The following is a 19984-nucleotide window of genomic DNA, read 5'->3' on the forward strand; positions in this document are numbered from 1 at the left end:
TATTAATTAATTTTTTTCATGAATGTTTTCTATAAGTTTGTTTATCATTATTGTTTACTTATCAATTTGTTTATTTATTTGTTTTTATCCTTATTTGTTTATTTGTTATTCAGTTTATTTCTTATTCCCCAGCGATATCAGGAGAGACCTATACAGAGGAAAAATAAGGAAAAAAAGGGGACGGATGGATGGACGGACGCACGGAGAATTTCGCGCCTTCTGTTTAATATAATAGAAGATATATAAGATATATATATATATTTTTTTTTTTATTTCAGATTAAAAAATGAAAATTAACGCTCTGAACGTTTTAAATTTATTATTAGCTTACTTTCAAACTCTACAAATACCCGAAAGTGAGACAAATTATAAACAGATTCAATTGTCGGAAAGAATTAAAAGCATTTTAATAGATTCCGTGAATGATTTCAATGAAGTAGATATGATCGTTGAAGATACATTAGATTTTCAAGAAGATTACAAAGATCATGCTGCAAAAATAGTAGAAGATGAAGTTCAACACCATTTTCCTGACGATTTCGAAGCACCCACCGACCATTGTACCAAAGACAATGAAGATGTCAGTTTTGAATAGAAGCAAAGAGCCGTAGAATACTGGAGAAGTGGCAAAAAAAAAATTTAAGTGTTGAAAGTGTACGTCAAAAATTTAAGAAAGTTTCATCTGTGAGTCAGTTGAAACGTTGGGCTCATACAGTCAACAAAGGTGGTACTTATAGAGAAAAAATTGCAAGAATTTGTCAGTACACTTTTGATAATTTTAAAGCAGCAGTAGACGCTGGTTACATCATTCATGATCGTGACATACGTCGATGGGCATTGCAAGCTCAAAAGATTATAGGATCAGAAGATGTAAGATTCAAAGCTTCGGATAACTGGCTTTGTAAATTCAAGAAAGCTCATAGAATAGTATCCCGGAAAATAAATAAGTTTATAACCAAGAAAACACTAGAAAGTAATTCAGAACTAACGATTAAAGCAAATACTTTTATTGCTGGTGTTAAAGCAGGCATAAGAATAATTGGAATTCATAATGTGTTTAATTCTGATCAGAGCGGATTCCAACTGGAAATGCACTCCGGAAGAACGCTAGCGGTTGAAGGAGAAAAGCAGGTACAGTGTTTAGTACAGTCAGTTTCTTCAACAACCCACAGTTATACTATACAGCCACTCATATGAGCCACAGGAGAATTACTGTCACCACTCTTTTTAGTTTTGAAGGAATCTAGCGGTGAGTTTGGACCCATTGTTGAAACCACTTTATTTAGACCTGAAAATGTTTACGTAGAAGCATCTAAATCTGGAAAGTTGACTACAGGTATACATAATCCCATCTAGTTACAATTAATGTCATTATAAATGATTTTACAAATAAGATTTTTGATTTTAGATCTCTTTAAAATATGGCTGCAAAAAGTATATTCCCCTAATGTAGGTTCCAATACGATGCTGTTGCTTGACTCCTGGAGCGGTCATTGTGACAGTGCCATAGAAACTGTAACTCCACGTGATAAAATTATAAATTTTAAAAAAATACCGACTGGCACAACGGGAAAAATTCAGCCACTTGATGTTTTTGGATTTCGCATATGGAAGAACTTTGTCCGCCAATTTTCAGATACCGTAATTTTGATGAATTATGATTTGGATTTACATAAAAGAAACAACATTATTAAACTTCAGTCGTTAGTCCACAATCAATTATCTTCACCAAGATATACTAATCTTTTTAAATATTCCTGGTTCAAGAGTGGTTACCTCACTAAAAAACCAGAAAATTTTGACAATCCTGTTGCTTACAGTTTTGGAGATTCCTGCAATACACATTGTGACATAGAAGGATGCAAAAATGTGGCTATTATACGTTGCGGTTGGTGCAAAAAATCATTATGTTTCGAGCACTTCTATGAAGAATATCATTATTGTAAGAAGTATGAACAAGAAATCCGTCCTAATTTTTTTGATTGTTTTTAATTGGTAACTGAATGAATTATAGTAACGCATATAAAAATCAATTAAATATATATTACTTGGCAGTTTACAATTTTAGTCACAAGAAAGGAGAAAAACTCAACCAACAAAAACAATGGCAATGCTATCAACCCTCCTAATCACCGAATGGCGATGGTAATAAACCTCCCCCTAATAACCCTCCTAATATCCCCAATGGCATTGCTTACAACCCCCCATTAACCTCCTAATAACTCCCCCCCCCAATAAGACCCTCCCCCTAATAACCCCCTAATAACCCCAGTAGTTAGCAGGGTTGATAACGTTGCCATTATGTTATTCGGTGGGTTGCAAGCATTGCCATAAGGTTGCAAGGGGGCTCAGCTATGTCTTCGGGCTATTAGTGGGGGGGCTAACGGCATTTTCATTGGAGGTTTTTAGGGGGTTATTAGGGGGGGTTGTAAGCATTCTGATAGTGCGGGTTAGTGCGGGAAATTGCCATTGGGATATAAGGGGAGTTTTAGAAATTGCTACTGGGTGATGGATCATTTTTCCGGACAGATTCGGAATCGGCGCAACAAAATACTTTGGAAAAACGTTGTCCCAGTTCTGGGTCTTGTTGGGTGATATAATCTTGAATTGGTACATATTTTTCGTATTCTATCCACGATAATAATTTTTCCAATTTTTTAAGCTCATTATGAACTTTTTTTCAAAAATAGGAATGGAGAAGGTAAAAATTTCGATGACATAAATTAGGGGTTGCAACCCTCGTGGTCGAAACTGCACGAGATAAATGTGTTTGTACATTATAAGTGATGAGCAACGTATTTTACAGTAAATTATCAACACCACCTGTAATGTATTGGAAACAATTTTTTGGGGGTGGTTTTTCAACATAAGGGGTGGTTTTAAAAATAAAAGGTAAATTTTTTTTCTTATTCTATCCACGGTAATATTTTTACTAATTTTTTCAAGCTCATTATGAACTTTTTTTCAAAAATAGGTACAAAGAAGGTAAAAATTTCGATGACAGAAATTAGGGGTTGCAACCCTTGTGGTCGAAACTGCACGAGATAGTTGTGTTTGTACAGTATAAATGATGCTTAACGTATTTTACACTAAATTATCAACACCACCTGTAATGTATTGAAAACAATTTTTTAGGGGTGGTTTTTCAACTTTAAGGGGGTAGTTTCAAAAAAAACCTTGACTAGATTAACTTTATTTTTGTATTTTATGTAGGGTAATATTTTTTCCAATTTTTTTCGGGTTATTTTAATTTTTTTCATAAAAATAGCCATGAAATAGATAGTATTTTAAATAAAAAAAATAAGGGTTGCATCCCTTGTGGTCGGAATTGCATGTGCTAGTTTGCTTTTCACATGAGAATTGATATGAAATTTGTTTGGTCGTAAAATATCAATTAGATGCTGAGATACATTGGAAAATCTATTTTTGGGGGTGAACTTTGAGGGTTGTTTTCACCCCTTCAAAGTGTTTTTCCGCCGATAAAAAAAAATACGTATGTCTTATTTTTTGATGAACTATAATATATCAAAAGATTATTGAAATCGGTGATGTCGGGTTGGGGGGGTTTCCTTGTAAGTCGATGAGTCACACATACTTGTATCCTAAAAGAGTTTGGCTAGAGATTTCTCTGGGGAACCATCTCAAAAAGATTTCAACAATCAACTGGTTCGCACTTCCATCAATAAAGGAAAATTTTATTTTGCCATTTTTTCGTTTCATCTCCAGTATCAATCTGCGAATTTTTGGCGATTTACGAACAGTTCAATCACAAACGAGAACGTATTCCTAGGGGGCTGGGCAGCTCATTGGCCAGGAAAAATTGTGTCTGAGTAGGGCTCCACACGACGGGCAAGCTTCCTAGTTTCAATAATTAATAACGACAAATTAACGAGCGCTCACTAACACTCTACTTATTATAAATCAACCAAAATCTCCATAATCATCACAGTAACATACAGTGATACATTGCCTTGATAATATAACATCAAGAGACAAAAAAGAGAACCGAAACTCTTAAGCATTCAACATTGGTTAAACTCATGAAGGATTGCAGTGAATGAAAATAAATCATTACAAACAACATTCACAATTGTCTCACATTTGGCCTCCAACCATCTCTTAATATAAACAACTAATTAAAAAATCTAACATTACTACGTGTCTTATTATTATTGTAAGTATATAGTTTATTTTCACAGTTTCAATAGACAAAATGTAAATAATCACGGAGTACTCGTAAATAAAATAAAATTTTTTTATAGTATAGCAGTAGTTCAAATACTTACTTTTGCGTAAATAAACGTGCCGCAATGCTGGTATGTAACTGCCACATTGGTTTCTTAAGGAACACGTTTACACGTTGTATGTGATGTGAGGTATGATGCTAGGTCGAGAGTATTGTGTGCCGATAAATGAGAACTAGCGATCACTTTTCTCAACGGCAAAAGCTGGCGAAGAAAGTTTCAGTGTTTTGTACTATTAAACTCAAAAATTATTTAAAAAGCAATCTAAACCAAAGTTTGACGCGTGTTATGGCAACATTATCTCAACTTGTAATTGACAACAATTTGGAACTTATGCGCAATGTTTCAGTAACATACATAAAGAAAATCAACATGGTTTATTGCTGTTATTGCAGCAATAATGGTAAAACGTTTTATAAACCAATAAACGAAACAACGAAAATATAACATGCTAGCAATAACTGGACTATTTAATAGTGCAAATTTTAGACAACATTTTCAAAACATTTTTGTAATATTTTCAGCTATAGAGTTTTCGCGACTTAAATGCAAAACATTTAAAATGTTGCAATGACTACTCCAAAATGTTCCAAAATCCATAGCAGGGGAAATAGAAAAAAACTTATTTGCCGTTTATATGTTGAAAACAATGATTATATACATTTAAAAATATAAATTTGATTAGTTAGTATCGGCTTATTCGTATCACAAAATTAGTTATTTTATCAATCCAAACTTATATAATTCTAAAAACCCAAATGACGCTCGCTTTAAATGATAAAGATCGAAATAATAATATTTTCGCAAACTTTCTATATTTAAACATAGCATTATTATCAACCGATGTGCACCAGAATTAATTAAGCATTTTAGCACTATTTATTTATTTTAACCAAATAATGAATGTATGTACGTGAAAGTAAAAAACTCTACTTTATTATAATTTCTAAATACTTTTCATATTACCTGTCATACCTTAGAAACATTTAACAAATGTACATCCGTAAAGTACTCAAGGAAAATTTATGGAACATAAAATTTATTATGTAGAATAGAAAATTAAATAAGGACCAGTTGTGAATCTTGCTTCTTTTTACAACTGGTCTTCGTCAGAGCTTTAATCAAAGCTTCGGGTTCGCCGCCTTCATCATGCAGCATCGTTCTTTACATAGAAGTCACATAAAAATCGATATGTATAGACACGAGCGCCTGATTTTGGCAGCTGTTAATCGTCATTTTGTCGCATTAATTGCAACGTATAATGCGCTCACTGCCTATTTTACATTTTTAGATACATGATGATGATTCACTAATAAAATTTTTGAATCGACCATGCATTTTCATAATTTAACAATATTAGAAGACAAACTATCTATCAATATTCAATCATTTATTTAACGAATAATTTTTATTTGCATATAACATTTTCTATAACAATTGTTATTAAAAAATATGTATAATGATTGAGTCGCTTAGATTATATGAATCGCTGCATTTTAGCGGCAACACTTTCGTCTATTAATAGGTTACTATTCTCGGAATTCATTTTTAAGTAGACGAGTAAGTACGCAGAAAATAATTATAATAGATGAAAAAGAACAGATTTAGTGACTAAGATTACATAAGAAATTTTCAGTAAATTATTTTTATAATTTAATATTTTCAATACACGACCAATTAAACTGTATGACTTAATTTTAATCAGTTAGCAGGAGAGGTTCTTGATTGATGTTGAGCACCGCTTTTAGCCGCGGTGCCTGAAGCGGCGCGCGCTTATTTGCTCGCCGTACTGCTGCCCCAGCGCCGCCAAATACGCGTTCAATTGACCGATCTTTGAAGATAATTGTCAAATTACCTAATTACGGAAAAAAAATAAAAATAGTTCCTTGAATAATTTTTCAAGACGAATTTAACGGTATCATTCATTACATACATTTTTGAATCACCCTGTATTTTTCTTCATTGTAGTCCTAATTGCCCTAACACATTTACATCTATGTGAGAAGAGCGCCTTCGCTCAGTTATCGCTTTTCTTTAGTTTTCTCGTGCACGACGGGTTGCTATTTTGCAGTAGGAAAAGGGACAAATTAGACTGGACAGTTACACAAAATTGCTTGACATATTGAATAGAGCAGTGTATTTATCAAATCCTAAGGTATCTATTGTAACGGAGTGGGTAGCTAGTACAATGGGAATTTCTTATCGCACAAACTCCCACGATGCAGAGCTAACCGCCACTCTGTTAAACACGTATAGTTTTACGTGTATTCGTCTTTACGTTTGGTACTTTCGTTTCAGTGTCTTCTTTCCGACCGAGTTGAACTCACCTTAAGTCACGGGACTTGTGACACTCGATCTATCTTAAGTGTGAGTGACCTAATGCTTAATCCGACTAATCCCTTAGACGAAATCGGATCAAAACTTAATCCTTTATAGATCTATTAAACTATTAGGAAACGAAATGACGTAACACGGCGAATAAAATTTACAATGTTTAATTTAAAAATTACAGTCTTTACGGACCGAAAGACTAACGTACGCGAATAGGATTTACAATTATTGATAATAATTTAGTGTGAAAGAGAGAGAGAGAGAGAGAGAGAGAGAGAGAGAGAGAGAGAGAGAGAGAAAGACAGAGACAATTCGAACTTTGCCGCTCTAACGCTCGGCGCGAATACAAAAAAATAACGCTCGGGAGAGATAAAATACTCTCGCTCGTATTTTGTCGCGAAATATAAGAGAGGTGCACCTACCCTGCGGTGCAATTACGGTGATCAGCCATAATTGTTGAAGAGAATCAACGGTGCTCCTCAAATCAATCAGCTGCGCTGCCTCGCTCACAAGTCTGCTGCTGCTTTAGATGCTGCTGCTGTGGTGTTTCCTCGCTACACTCGCACGTATTGAAAATCCTAGAAAACTTTATAAAACACGGCGAAACACTGCAAAATAACTGGCGGTACTACACACGTAACAGCTGAGGCTTAAATGAATATTTCAAACCCTCGCGCGCCCTCTCTCTCTCTTAGTCGTTCGTTCGAGCATCGCGAGTGTGCCGAATCGCGAACGGATCGATTAATCGAATCGACTACCGTTGCACTATATTATTTATTAAAAAACGCATAAACTTGCACAAGATAAACGAAACAGCCACTGACATTGCTCAATTTTGTCAAATCAGGTAAGAAATATGTCGTATTTTATGTTATACTATATGATAATCCAAAAAGATTTATAAAGCTTATTGTTACCGAGCCCAATTATTATAGATGAAGATGATGATGAGATAGAAGCCGTGTCAATAAGTCCTTTCATCAAATTAGTTAAAGCTTCTATGAAAATGAATGGAACAGAAACTTTCATATGGTTTCAGCAAACAGGACATCATTGTGACTTCAATATGTTTATTAAATATGCAAGGTAATATGAGTACTAGAAAGAAGACCATAAGTTAATTTTATATTATTGCTATTAAGTCATTTACAGGAGGAACTCATTGATGATGCTTTCAAGCTATATAGTCAATTTATAACAAGTCTGTGTTTTTATTTAAATTAAATATCATTTTGGTTATATTGGAATAATTACCGTTAATTATACTAAGCAATATTATTGAAATAGTGAAAATTTTTTTTTAAGTTAAAATTAATTTCGGTTTTTAATTAATTTGATATAATTTTTGTAATAATAGTATAAATCACATATTTTCAAATAGAAGTAAATAAGCTTTCTTGAAATGGTAAATAATTGAGCTTACAATTTATATCGATTCTCGAAAAATTATTGACCATTTAAGGGTGTTGAATATTGAAAAATAGGAAAGATGGACCATTGAAGTTTCATTCAAGTATTATAATACTTTTATTCTAATTTGTACATAAAATATAATCATATATCTAGTAGATATAATCAGACAGTTGTTATCAGATTTAGTCTTGGAGATAATAAAAAAAACAGATTTTGTTGAGTTAAGAAGAGAGTTAAGAAGACGTTGACTTAAAAACACGATTGAAAATACTGTCATTGATCACTTAGTTATTTCACTGGAAAAGCCTGGAAAATCCACTGGAAAAACCTTAAGAAAGGCCACTGGAAACTATCTTGCCTTGATAGCAGATCTTGGTAGTCAGAAGCGATTTTCCTGGAAAATTTTCAGGAAATCTTTGAGAAGATCGCTAAAAAAGCTTCTAGGAAGGCCTCTGGAAATGCCTCGGAAAACTCTCTTAGTTTGGCAGCAGGCACTGGTAGTTGAAGGTGAACTTCTATCCCTGATAGAAGGTTGGAAGACTTTAGAGAGATCTGAAACTGGTTGAGCTGCTCAAATTTATGGTCTTAATGAGTCACTACACTGATCTTTATACTCTTGCTCAGAGCGCTCGGAGCGCTTTCTCTTATTATGTCATATTTTGAGAAAAAGGACATGGTCCACAAGGACTCGTCATCTGGTGAGTTCTAAGATCAGTTCTGAGTGAAATTGTGACATCAGAGAAGATTTAATTCCAGTTGCTACTTGAAATCCAAAATATAAAACAAGTATCATCAAGAATCGTGTTGTGAGTTAACAAGAAGCAAGACTCGACTTATCGTTCTTATACGTAGGCGAAATAGGAGACGTCTAAACATTTATTTTTAATGTTTGTAAAGCCATGACGTCATACCTGTTTACCATGGATTCATCGATTTGAGCGAAAAAGAAGCCACACAAAAAACCGGAAGATGAGGAGAAAATTAGAAAATGCAGGTCGAGGTCTGAACAAATTTCTACCATAAAGAACAATTAAAATTACTATTAACTCAACTATGCACGGAGTTTTAAAACTGACGATGGAGTTTATTTTATTTTCTACAGCAGCTTTGTAATATTCGTTTGAATAATAATAAAATTACTGATTCAATCCGTAGGGAAAAAAACGATGATCATAGCGTTACATGTGAAAAGCAGTGAAGATTACAGAAAAAGCTACGTATTTTCCGACTTCCAACAGGTTTTTACAGGTTTTCGATGAAAGGGTCACATTGATTTTTAATGAAAGATTTGAAGTTGTTGCTTGAAAACCTACAAAAATATGTATACCGTTTATTAGAAAAAACTCAATCCACTATTATCACAGCACAAAACAATATAAATCACTATAACTTTGAACGTGTTTTTATCAATGACCAATACTTAATCGAGATTCTGATGACGGCTTCGAATTCCTTATTCAAAATAAGACAAAAATATTTTTATGTCATTTAAAAAAAATAGAATATTTGAAATAAAGAAATTGAGTAATTAATTTTTCGGAAAAATGGTAAATTTGACGTTGAACCTTAGGGTGACAGGATCAAATTATAAATTGCGGGTTAGTTTTTCTCTATTCTACTTTAGTTAAGCTATAAAATACCGTTGATTTTTCTCACTATCTATAGTTCTTCAAGAGATGTTCTTTTTTGAACAAAATTTTTTCAAAAAGTTCTTTTATGTGGTACTTCTGCTTTTGTTATCTGACGTTTTAATATCTTTTTATTTATTTTTACTCGAGAAGCTCTATTTTGTAGATATAACTAATATAACTCGTTGTAGCATTTGAGAAAATATTTCTTAAGTTTGTGCAGAATCCCTTTGGTGCGAGAAAGTATTTACTTACCGCGGAGCAACGCGTAAGGTAAATGAGAGACAAGGAGGCAAACAAACTACGACAGGCGCGCACACGCTAATTAGAAAGAGAGACGGCAATAGACCTAATAGTTAACTAATGGAGCAATGATAGGCTAGCGAAGAGAAGGAGAGAGGAAAAAGCCCTTCCGCGATGCGCGCATTAAACAGGTCAACATGATTTATATCGCACGAACTTGAGCAACATATTTCGAAGGTTTTTGATGCGCTGAATACGAACCTGGCATCAAAAATGCCCTTACACGTCACATTTTCGAGATATTCTAACCTAAAAGTGCAAAAAACACATATTTATGCTGTTTTAGAAGCTATATTACACCGCAAAAAAATTTTTTACAGAAAACTAATCTGACCATCTGAAAGTATTGTTTCTGCTCTTTCCAACGTATTTTTCAAATTTAACAAATCTTTTTTTTTCGCGGAGATATCATCGAATGAAGTTTACCACTTTAGCGATTTCATAACAAGAGTACCAACAATACCAATATGACAGCCCTACGAAAAAGTCATATGTGAACAAAAGTGCAAAAGGTAATACCATTACATTTATGGTTTTGGGGTCGCTGAATCCGAATCCACGATTCATTTGACCCGATTAGCTGAGGGGTCAAATTCAGATCAAGGTCAAATCAAGATTATCCCTTTTGATCTTGGTCCAGGTACTGTTTCTATAGGTTTTTGAGGTCGTTGAATTCGATTCTGGGGTGCGTTTTTCCTGGTCGGCTCAGAGTCAAGGTTACGTCAAGATAAAATCCAAAAAATGCATTCAATGAACCCGAATTTAAGGTTTATCTGACCAATAACCCCCTAATATTTCTATAGGAAATGTTAGCAACCCCCTAATAACCATCTAATAACCTTCCTAATATGAACTATGCTATGAACCCCCTAATAACACAATTACGATGCTATAAGCCCCCAATAACGTAATGACAGTGCTATCAACCCCCTAATAAACCTCTAATAACCGCCTAATATGAACTATGCTATGAACCCCCTAAAAACACAATGGTAATCCTATGAACCCCTTAATAACTCACCCCACCCTAATAACCCCCTAATAAGAACTATGCTAATAACCCCCTGATGACGCAATGACAGTGCTATCACTCCCCTAGTAACCCCCTAATAACCCCCCTAATATGAACGGTTCTATGAACCCCTTAATAGCGTAATGGCAATGCTAAAATACCCCTAATGACTCAATGGTAACCCTATCAACCCCCTAATAGCCCCCCCCCCCCTATATATTTCCCCCCTAATAGCCCCCCCCCCTATATACTTCCCCCCTAATAACCCACGAATATGAACTAAGCTAATAAGCTCCTAATAACGCAATGAGAATGCTAGCAACCCCCTAATTACCCAAGAGCAATGGTATTAACAACATTATGTCAGATGCTTCAATGTTATCAATTTTCTGATTTGTGGAATCGTTTCCTTTTTTCGTCTAGGCTTCTGGTTCCTGACTTTCTCTTATGCTGTAGACCATCATCTTCACGTTTAAGAGCTCAGCAGTAGTAAACTAACATATTAACATTCCATCTACCTTGATACCTTCTTTCCATCTCTTGGATGTCTTGGTGGAATCTTTCTCCTTGCTCCTCACTTAGGGCTCCAAGATTCTCAGGAAAAGAATCTAAATGAGAATTCAGGAAGTGTACTTTTAAACTCATGTTACAACCCAACTCTTTGAAACTGGTAAGCATATTTTGAACGACTACGTGATAATTTTCTACTTTTCTATTTCCCAAAAATCCAAAAAAAGCTGCAAAATTCACCCATGCAGCCTTCTCTTTTCTTGTCATTGATTGTTGAAAATCAGCCGATTTCATCATCTTTCTTATATCCGGACCTGTGAAAATACCTTCCTTTATTTTTGCATTAGATAATCCTAGGAATTTATCCAATAAGTAGTGGAAGCATTTTCCATTCTGATCAAGGGCTTTGATGAATTGCTTAATCAATCCTAATTTTATGTGGAGGGGAGGTAAAAGTATTTTTTTTGGATCACACAAGGGTTTTTTGAGAACATTGTGTGATCCTGGCTTCAGAGACGTGCGAAGTGGCCACTTAGATTCTTCCCAATGACGTGTAGTAGCTCTACTATCCCACAAACAAATGTAACATGGGTATTCGGTATACCCCGACTGCTGTCCAAGAAGTATAGTTATTACTTTCAAATCACCACATATGAGCCATTTATAATCTTTATATTTAATTTTCTCAAAAACTATCTGCATATTCTCGTTAGATTCTTTTAGATACACTGAATGGGCGAGTGGAATCGAAGCATATTTATTTCCATTGTGAAGGAGGACAGCCTTCAAACTTCTTTTAGAAGAATCGATGAAGAGACGCCATTCAGTAGCAACGTATATCAAGCCTAATTTTGTCATTAAGCCAGTCACGTCATGACAGTAAGTCAATCCATCTTTCTCTGCGAAATATCTGATATATTCTTGCTCTCTGTTTCTGTACCAAAAAAAAGTTGTTTTTGGAGCCAACAGATTCAATTCTTTCAACCTAGAACCTAACAATTCTGATTTATTTTTTGGCAGGTCCAAATCTTTAACCAAATTATTTATAAGCGCTTGTGTAAACAATTGAGGACTTTCGGTTGTATCGAAATGTGCACTATCATCTGACTGCGGATCTTCGTCGTCCACCTCGATATCATTTATTTCGTCTGGGCTCCTGGAAGTAGTAGGTAAACATTCTGCCTTCTTTAGGGGTGATGATTTCTCGCAGACAAGAGTCCCCCGTAAAACGGGTTTAGTAACAGATGAGACATTAGGATGCAAAATTGCAGATTTATTCTTACTGTTGAAACCATTCAGGTCAATAGAACAAAAGTAACAGTCATTATGATCACGTGGCTCACGCCAGATCATCGGAGAACTGAAAGGCAATTTTTGCGAAGAGTCGTCTTTATTCCAACGACTTAATATTGTATGGCAACTTACACAAATTGTGTTTGGCACCCAAGATTTGTCTACATTCACAATAAAATAGCCGAAATAGTTTTTGTAAGCAGTTTCGATTGAAAGCGTAATGTTTCTCCTTTGGTTTTTAGTAGCATAAAGTCCACATACGTTACAGAACTTGTTAGGATCGTTCACGCAACTCCGGGGAGACATTATAAAATAGATTTCAGGAACACGAGGACGATGAAGATTACTAGAAACTTCAACTGGGATTCTCAACTATCCTGAAAGGGACTGTCAAGAAAATGCCGCTCGATCGCAAGAAGTACGCCGAATCTTTCAACTATTCTGAAAAGGACTGTTGAAAAGATGCGCATAAGGTGGACCAAAGCAGAATTCTCAACTATCCTGAAAAGAACTGTCGATAAAATGCCGCTCGATCGCAAGAAATACGCCGAACCTTTCAACTATTCTGAAAAGGACTGTTGAAAAGATGCGCGTAAGGTGGACCAAAGTAGAATTCTCAACTATCCTGAAAAGGACCGTTGAAAAGAAGTGCGTATGATCAACGGAAACCGAACTCACAACTATCCTGTTGTGAAAATCCCGCTTGATCGAAAGGAGTAACGTTTTCCTGTGCACTATTAAGGGGTTGATAGGATTGCCATCGCGCTATTAGGGGGTTCATAGCATAGTTCTTATTAATGTGGTTATTAAGGGGTTCATAGCATAGTTCTTATTAATGCGGTTCTTAGGAGGTTGTTAGGGGTTGATGGTACTGCCATTGCATTATATGAGGTTGATAGGATTGCCATTGGGTTATTAGGATGTTTATAGAATAGTTTATATTAGGGGGGTTATTAGAGGGTTATTAGGGGGTTGCTAACATTGCCATAGAAATATTAGGGGGTTATTGGTCAGATAAACCTTAAATTCGGGTTTATTCAATGCAATTTTTTGGATTTTACCTTGACCTAACCTTGACTCTGAGCCGACCAGGTCAAACGCACCCCAGATTCGAATTCAGCGACCTCAAAAACCTATAGAAACAGTACCTGGACCAAGATTAATGGGATAATCTTGATTTAACCTTGATCTGAATTTGACCCCTCAGCTAATCGGGTCAAATAAATCGTGGATTCGGATTCAGCGACCCCAAAAACATAAATGTAATGGTATTTCCTTTTGCACTTTTGTTCACATATGACTTTTTTTCGTGGGGCTGTCAAATTTATATTGTTGGTACTGTTGTTATGAAATCGTTAAAGTGGTGAACTTCATTCGATGATATCTCCGCGAAAAAAAAAGATTTATTAAATTTGAAAAATGCGTTGGAAAGAGCAGAAGCGTTACTTTGAGATGGTTAGATTCGTTTTTAGCAAAAAAATTGTTTTGCGGTGTAATATAGTTTCTAAAACGGCGAAAATACGTATTTTTCGCACTTTTAGGTTAGAATATCTTAAATACATGACGTGATAGAGCATTTCTGATGCCTGATTCGTGTTCAGCGCATCAAAAACCTTCAGAATACATGAATAGCGTTCTTGCGATAACTCAAAACTTTTTTTTTGCAGATCTGTGTTATTAACGATTTGGGAATGGAAGAAAGCAGATATGATAGACTCAGGCAAAGAACTAAAGAGAAGTAGAAAAAAGTTGAGAAAGTTTAGCGAATGAGGAAAAAACGAAAATCGTAGGGAGTCTCATTCGTGGTCAACACAATTCAAACGAGAGGGAATTGCGGATCCCGTAGCGATCCTACCGTATCTAGTACTTGCTTTTTCGTAAAGACAATGATAGTTTAAAATAAACAAACACATTTTTATCCATGGTATGATCTGCGCACATAATGTAAATACCGATTCGTTAACTGTCTTTCTTTCTACTTCCTCGCTTAATCACTCTCTCATTGACTGCCGTTACGCTATATTCTTTTGTATAATTTTCTTTTTTTGTTGTTTATTTTCCCTTTTAAATGTTAACTTGTAACACTTAAATCTATGTGTTATCATTAGCTCGCGCCTACTCCATATCTGACTCTAATCGATATCTTCGTCCGCCTTCACATTGCGATTGCGCTCGTTTCTTTCGTGGATTACAGCTGGTCATTGAACACACAACACTCTTTGTAGAGGTGATGCCTAAATTTTTCGCTGCCTAGCCTAGTAAAACTGTCAGGCCGGGTTTTGCTATAACCCCCAGCGTGGTCCACATCATATCATCATTCTTTTCCTGTCTCTTCAACTTAATTATATGACGAGTAGCTTGCAGAATTGATTTTCCTGAGCAAAAATCCCATTATAAAAGTCTATTGTGATAATCAGTTACCATTATTGTACTTGATATGTTTTTATTTGTATATTATTCCAATGCTTGGTGCACTAATGATTTCGAGTAGAGTATTAAACTTTGTCAGCATCAGAAACAAGATTATTTTATGTAACATAGTCCTCTATTTTTCAAATTACATAGGTATACAAATAATCCATCATTTTCTGAATCATAAATAAGCTATTGTATTTCTGAAGAATTTTGGTGAGCTAAATCCAAATCTTAACTCAGAATCGTTCCACCATGTCAGGTTTTTGAGAAATCTAACTTAAAAGAGCGGAAAACACTACTTTTTAAAATATTTGAGGTTATGTAGCTTCGCAAATAAATTTTTTCATAAAAAACTATTCAAAGCATGTAAAAGTATAAATCTTTCCCTTTCGAATGTCGTTGAGTTTACCCAAATATTTCTTTTTTTCACCTAGATATTGTATTTTGAAATATTTATATTTATGAATTTCTAAAAATTCGAAAACCATTTACCTTTTGAAGCACACTTTTTTCTATTAGATTTCTTTGTTTGTGATTTTGAAAAATCCAAATTCTGATAGCAAATCTGTATTTAGTGACCTCAAAAAACCCTAAATTGCTATTCCTATAACACAATTTATGATTTGAAAAATTTTCCATTCGGCCATTTTGAATTCGCCATCTTGTATTTTGAAAAAACTGAAATTCTGTTGCAGATTCGTATTTAGCGACCCCGAAAATTCTCGAGTAAAATTCTTCATGCAAAAACAGCTAATAAAAAAACATATGCTTCAAAGGGTTAATAGAGTTTCGAATTTTGAGAAATTCATAAATATATATATTTCAAAATGCGATATCTTGGCGGAAAAAAAAGATATTTAAACAACTTTAATGGCACTTGAAAGGGAAAGATTTGTACTTTAAGATGCTTTATATAGTTTTCTGTTAAAAAATTTATTTACGATGCTACATAACCTCAAATATGTCAATAAACAGTACTTTTTGCACTTTTAGGTTAGGATACCTCAAAAACTTGACGTGATAGAACAATTCTGAAGCCATATTTTGGTTTGAATACATTCCAACCAAATAGATCTATTTATAAAGTAGTATAGTAGTTTCAGCAACTTCATAAGATACGAGACATTTTATTTCTACATTACTTACCGCTAGATCTACAAGATGTAATTTACCCATTTTTACATGGTACTGTCCATCCTCACCCAAATGACTTGATTCAATCGTTATTGTAAAAATAACATGAGATCTTGAACTATATTCATTCATTGCGGTTGCTCCAACAACCCTATTTTTGTTTCCAATGCACATAATTTTATCTAAATCATCTGCATTATTTACTACGTATCCACTGAGGTCTTTAACGTAGACACCGATATCAGGTCTTTCTTTTACTTCCAGTTTTTGACGATGATCCTTACCCAGGAGATCTCTGATTTCTTCATTATAAATTTCTAAGTAAGTGGCCCGAACTAAAAATCTGTAATTATTAATAATTTTGAAATGATATATTACATGTAGAGAAACTAATTTTTTTAAATATCAGACTAGGAAAATTTCTAGTCACATAGTATATTATCAAATTATTATTAGGGGACTAATCTGTATTGAATATTAAAAATTGTTATTTGTATTTGTTGACATGCAAAAATCATACGTAACATACTGTCTTGATTCCCTTATAGTTTTCTTAAATGATAAAATTTGTAATAATGGAAAAAAGGGAAATAGCGAGAGCTGAAAATTCACTTAATTTTAATTATATTCAGCAAAAATCATGTTAATAAAGGCGTAGTCATGGATCTGTTCAATCTAGAAATAGATGAATTAATCAATATTTTAATATAAGTTTCAACATTTCTATTGCATACTACATAAAATAATCATAGATCATCTTGTTTAGTTATTAAGTTCAGTCTAGTGAACGATTATAAATGTAAGAAGAAATGAAAAATTATTTTAGTAAGCCACAACTTCCGTTTTAGCATTGTAGTGAGTTGATTACTCTTTTAACAAATTCTATAAAACGATATTAATATGAATAAAATATACAATAATAAAATTACGTGGGTGTGTCGACAAAATCCGAAGGAAAAAATAAAACAACTATATTTTTAGGTAGATTTCTGTTCATTTTCCTGCATAATCTCCTTTTAGTTCGATACACTATTCGAGACGTTTTTAAGTTTTTCAATGCCATCAAAAAAATATAGTTTTAGGACTTCTTCAAAATAACGATTTGTTTATGTCATAATCTCCTTATTAGACATGAACCGCTGTTCAGCAAGCCACTTTTTTAAGTTTGGAAAACTAAAAAAAGTTACTGAAGGTGGAATCTGGTGAATACGGTGGATAGTCCAATAATTCAAACTTCAACCTGAATTTGGACTATTCTAACTGTGCAAGTGTGCACTCATGCATTGTTTTGATAAAATAGAATTTTTGTTCTTGTTTAAATGAGGACAATTTACATTTTTTGTTGCTGTCTATGCTTTAATCTATTTTATTTACTTTTTTGTATTCTTTTCTAGTTTGTTAATAACTGTCCATCAGTTTTGTAGGATATGTGCGGCATCTTAAATTGTATTTTTATCAAAGTTTTCTTTTGCTATTTCGATAAATAAATGTGAAGTTCATCAATGCTTTATCCCTGTGATTTATTGATTGTTATGGTAATGCTAATTATTTGAAATTGTTTCCGATATAACATGTAAGGTAGCCCAGCTTGTTTACTTGTATTTAGAATGATTTGTAAAATAAAAGCAATTTTCCCTTTGTTATAGCTAGAAATAAATTACCACTTTCCAGTTATGTTCACACATATGTAATATCTTTAATATGATGCCGTTATAAAGACCATCCTTTCTATTCAAATTTCGCACGGACGCATAACGTGCAACGTTCCTTTTAAATCAGCTAATAATGTAAAAAGCAGCATCAACTCACTAAACATAATTCTAACTAAAACTATTAACAAATGCTCTACTACTATAAATAGAAATAAAACATAGTAAATTACGAGGGTGGTCCGATAAGTACTTAGCCTCACCGCCCGATGGCGCCACTCTCGCAAAAGAAATATTCTATCACGTAGTACAGCCTTCTCGACGGTTACTGTCAAGATTTCAGCCGGATCGGAGTTGTAGTTTATTTTTGAGAGCGTGTGAAAGCAAGTGTGTCCGTTGATTTTTGAAAAATGGAAAAAGAGCAGTATCGGTTGGTGATTCGATTCTTGTTTTTGGAAGGGAAATCGCGCAGCGAAATCAAAAAGCGCTTGGATGCTGTGTACGGTGGCTCTTCTCCTTCGATGGCGACCGTCAAAAATTGGTTTAACGAGTTTCAGCGTGGTCGCACGTCGATTTTTGAAGAGCCACGTCCAGGTGCTTCGAAAACGGCTACTACGGAGAATAATGTGACAAAAATTCACGATCTCGTATTGGCAGATCAACGATTGAAGGTGCGCGAGATAGCTAAGATCGTAGGCAACTCAAAAGACCGCGTAGGTCATGTCCTACATGAAATTTTGGGCATGAGAAAGCTGTCGGCGCGATGGGTGCCGCGTTTCCTCACTCCGGACAACAAGCGCAACCATGAGACAACTTCAGAGCAATGTCTGACGCTGTTGAAGCGCAATCCAAAGGAGTTTCTGCGTCGTTTCGTGACTGTCGACGAAACATGGATCCACTGGTATACACCAGAGATCAAGGAACAGTCGAAACAGTGGACTTTACCCGGCGAAAGTGCTCCGAAGAAGGACTGCCCCATCGGCCGGAAAGGTGATGGCCACCGTTTTCTGGGATTCACAAGGTGTGATCTACATCGACTACCTGGAGAGGGGCAAAACGGTCACAGGGCTGTACTATGCCGAATTATTGGGCCGATTCGACGTCGAATTGCAGAAAAAACGGCCCCGTTTGGCGAAGAAAAAAGTGCTCTTCCACCACGACAACGCACCGGCTCACACCTCTGCCGTCGCCATGGCCAAATTGGTCGAATTAGGCTACGAACTGCTGCCCCAATCCACCGTATTCTCCAGATTTAGCTCCGTGCGACTTCTTTTTGATTCCAAACTTAAAAAAGTCATTCGCCGGGCAGAAATTTGAGTCGAATGAGGAGGTAATCGCTGCCACGGAAACCTACTTTTCAGACCTCGAGAAAACGTATTTTTCAGACGGGTTAAAGAAGTTTGAGCATCGCTGGGCCAAGTGTATCGAACTAAAAGGAGACTATGTTGAAAAATAAAACGCCACTTTTCCAAAATTTTCGTTTTTTTTTTGTAGGCTAAGTACTTATAGGACCACCCTTGAAAGGGACGGGAGTGAGCAGAAAGGGGTTTGTAAGTTGATTGATCCGAAGAACTTCTTTTTGTTTTAATGATATTTTATTAACAACACTCTGAACAAAATCTGCCTATTTTCTACGCGTGACAAACAAAAATTGAAGATCGGTCTGAGTCGAGTCGCTTCTTTATTCCATCTTCCCTACTCTCGCCCCCGCCGGGGCTGCATCGAGTCGTTGGCCTCATTGGGCCTGATCCATCGCGCCCGCATTAGCCATACCTTCCTTACGCTCGCTCTGTCTCGCTCACTCTTCCGCTTGGTAGTCTACCGGTCCACGGGTCGGCCTCATAGCCTTCCCTTTCCGTCATAGTGACCTGTATTTTGAAAACCGAAGTTTTCTGGAAAGGTCTACAGCCTTCGCGAGCGAACTCTGCGAATCTGTCAGGGCTTTACGCCCACAGAAACGCTTAGGCGCCTGTGCACGTCAATGAAGCGTAGAGCTATGAGAGAGGCTCGCGTTCGGATTTGGCAAATTAATCAATTCGCGAGTTAGAAATA

At 35.3% G+C, this 19984-nt stretch overlaps 1 protein-coding gene across 1 annotated transcript in view; it reads right to left on the reverse strand.

Annotated features, from left to right (window-relative positions):
* LOC131670286 (kinesin-like protein KIF3A) overlaps positions 1 to 19984 on the reverse strand; it is a 376061-nt gene that overhangs the window by 304042 nt on the left and 52035 nt on the right. Inside the window, exon 2 of the mRNA XM_058945762.1 lies at positions 16296 to 16626. Coding sequence (XP_058801745.1) covers positions 16296 to 16626 — 331 coding nt within the window. The remainder of the gene's footprint in view (positions 1 to 16295; positions 16627 to 19984) is intronic.

Source organism: Phymastichus coffea, unplaced genomic scaffold (assembly GCF_024137745.1).
Source record: "Phymastichus coffea isolate CEN01 unplaced genomic scaffold, Cenicafe_Pcof_1.1 PCOF00107, whole genome shotgun sequence".
In the NCBI taxonomy this organism is placed as follows: Eukaryota; Metazoa; Arthropoda; class Insecta; order Hymenoptera; family Eulophidae; genus Phymastichus; species Phymastichus coffea.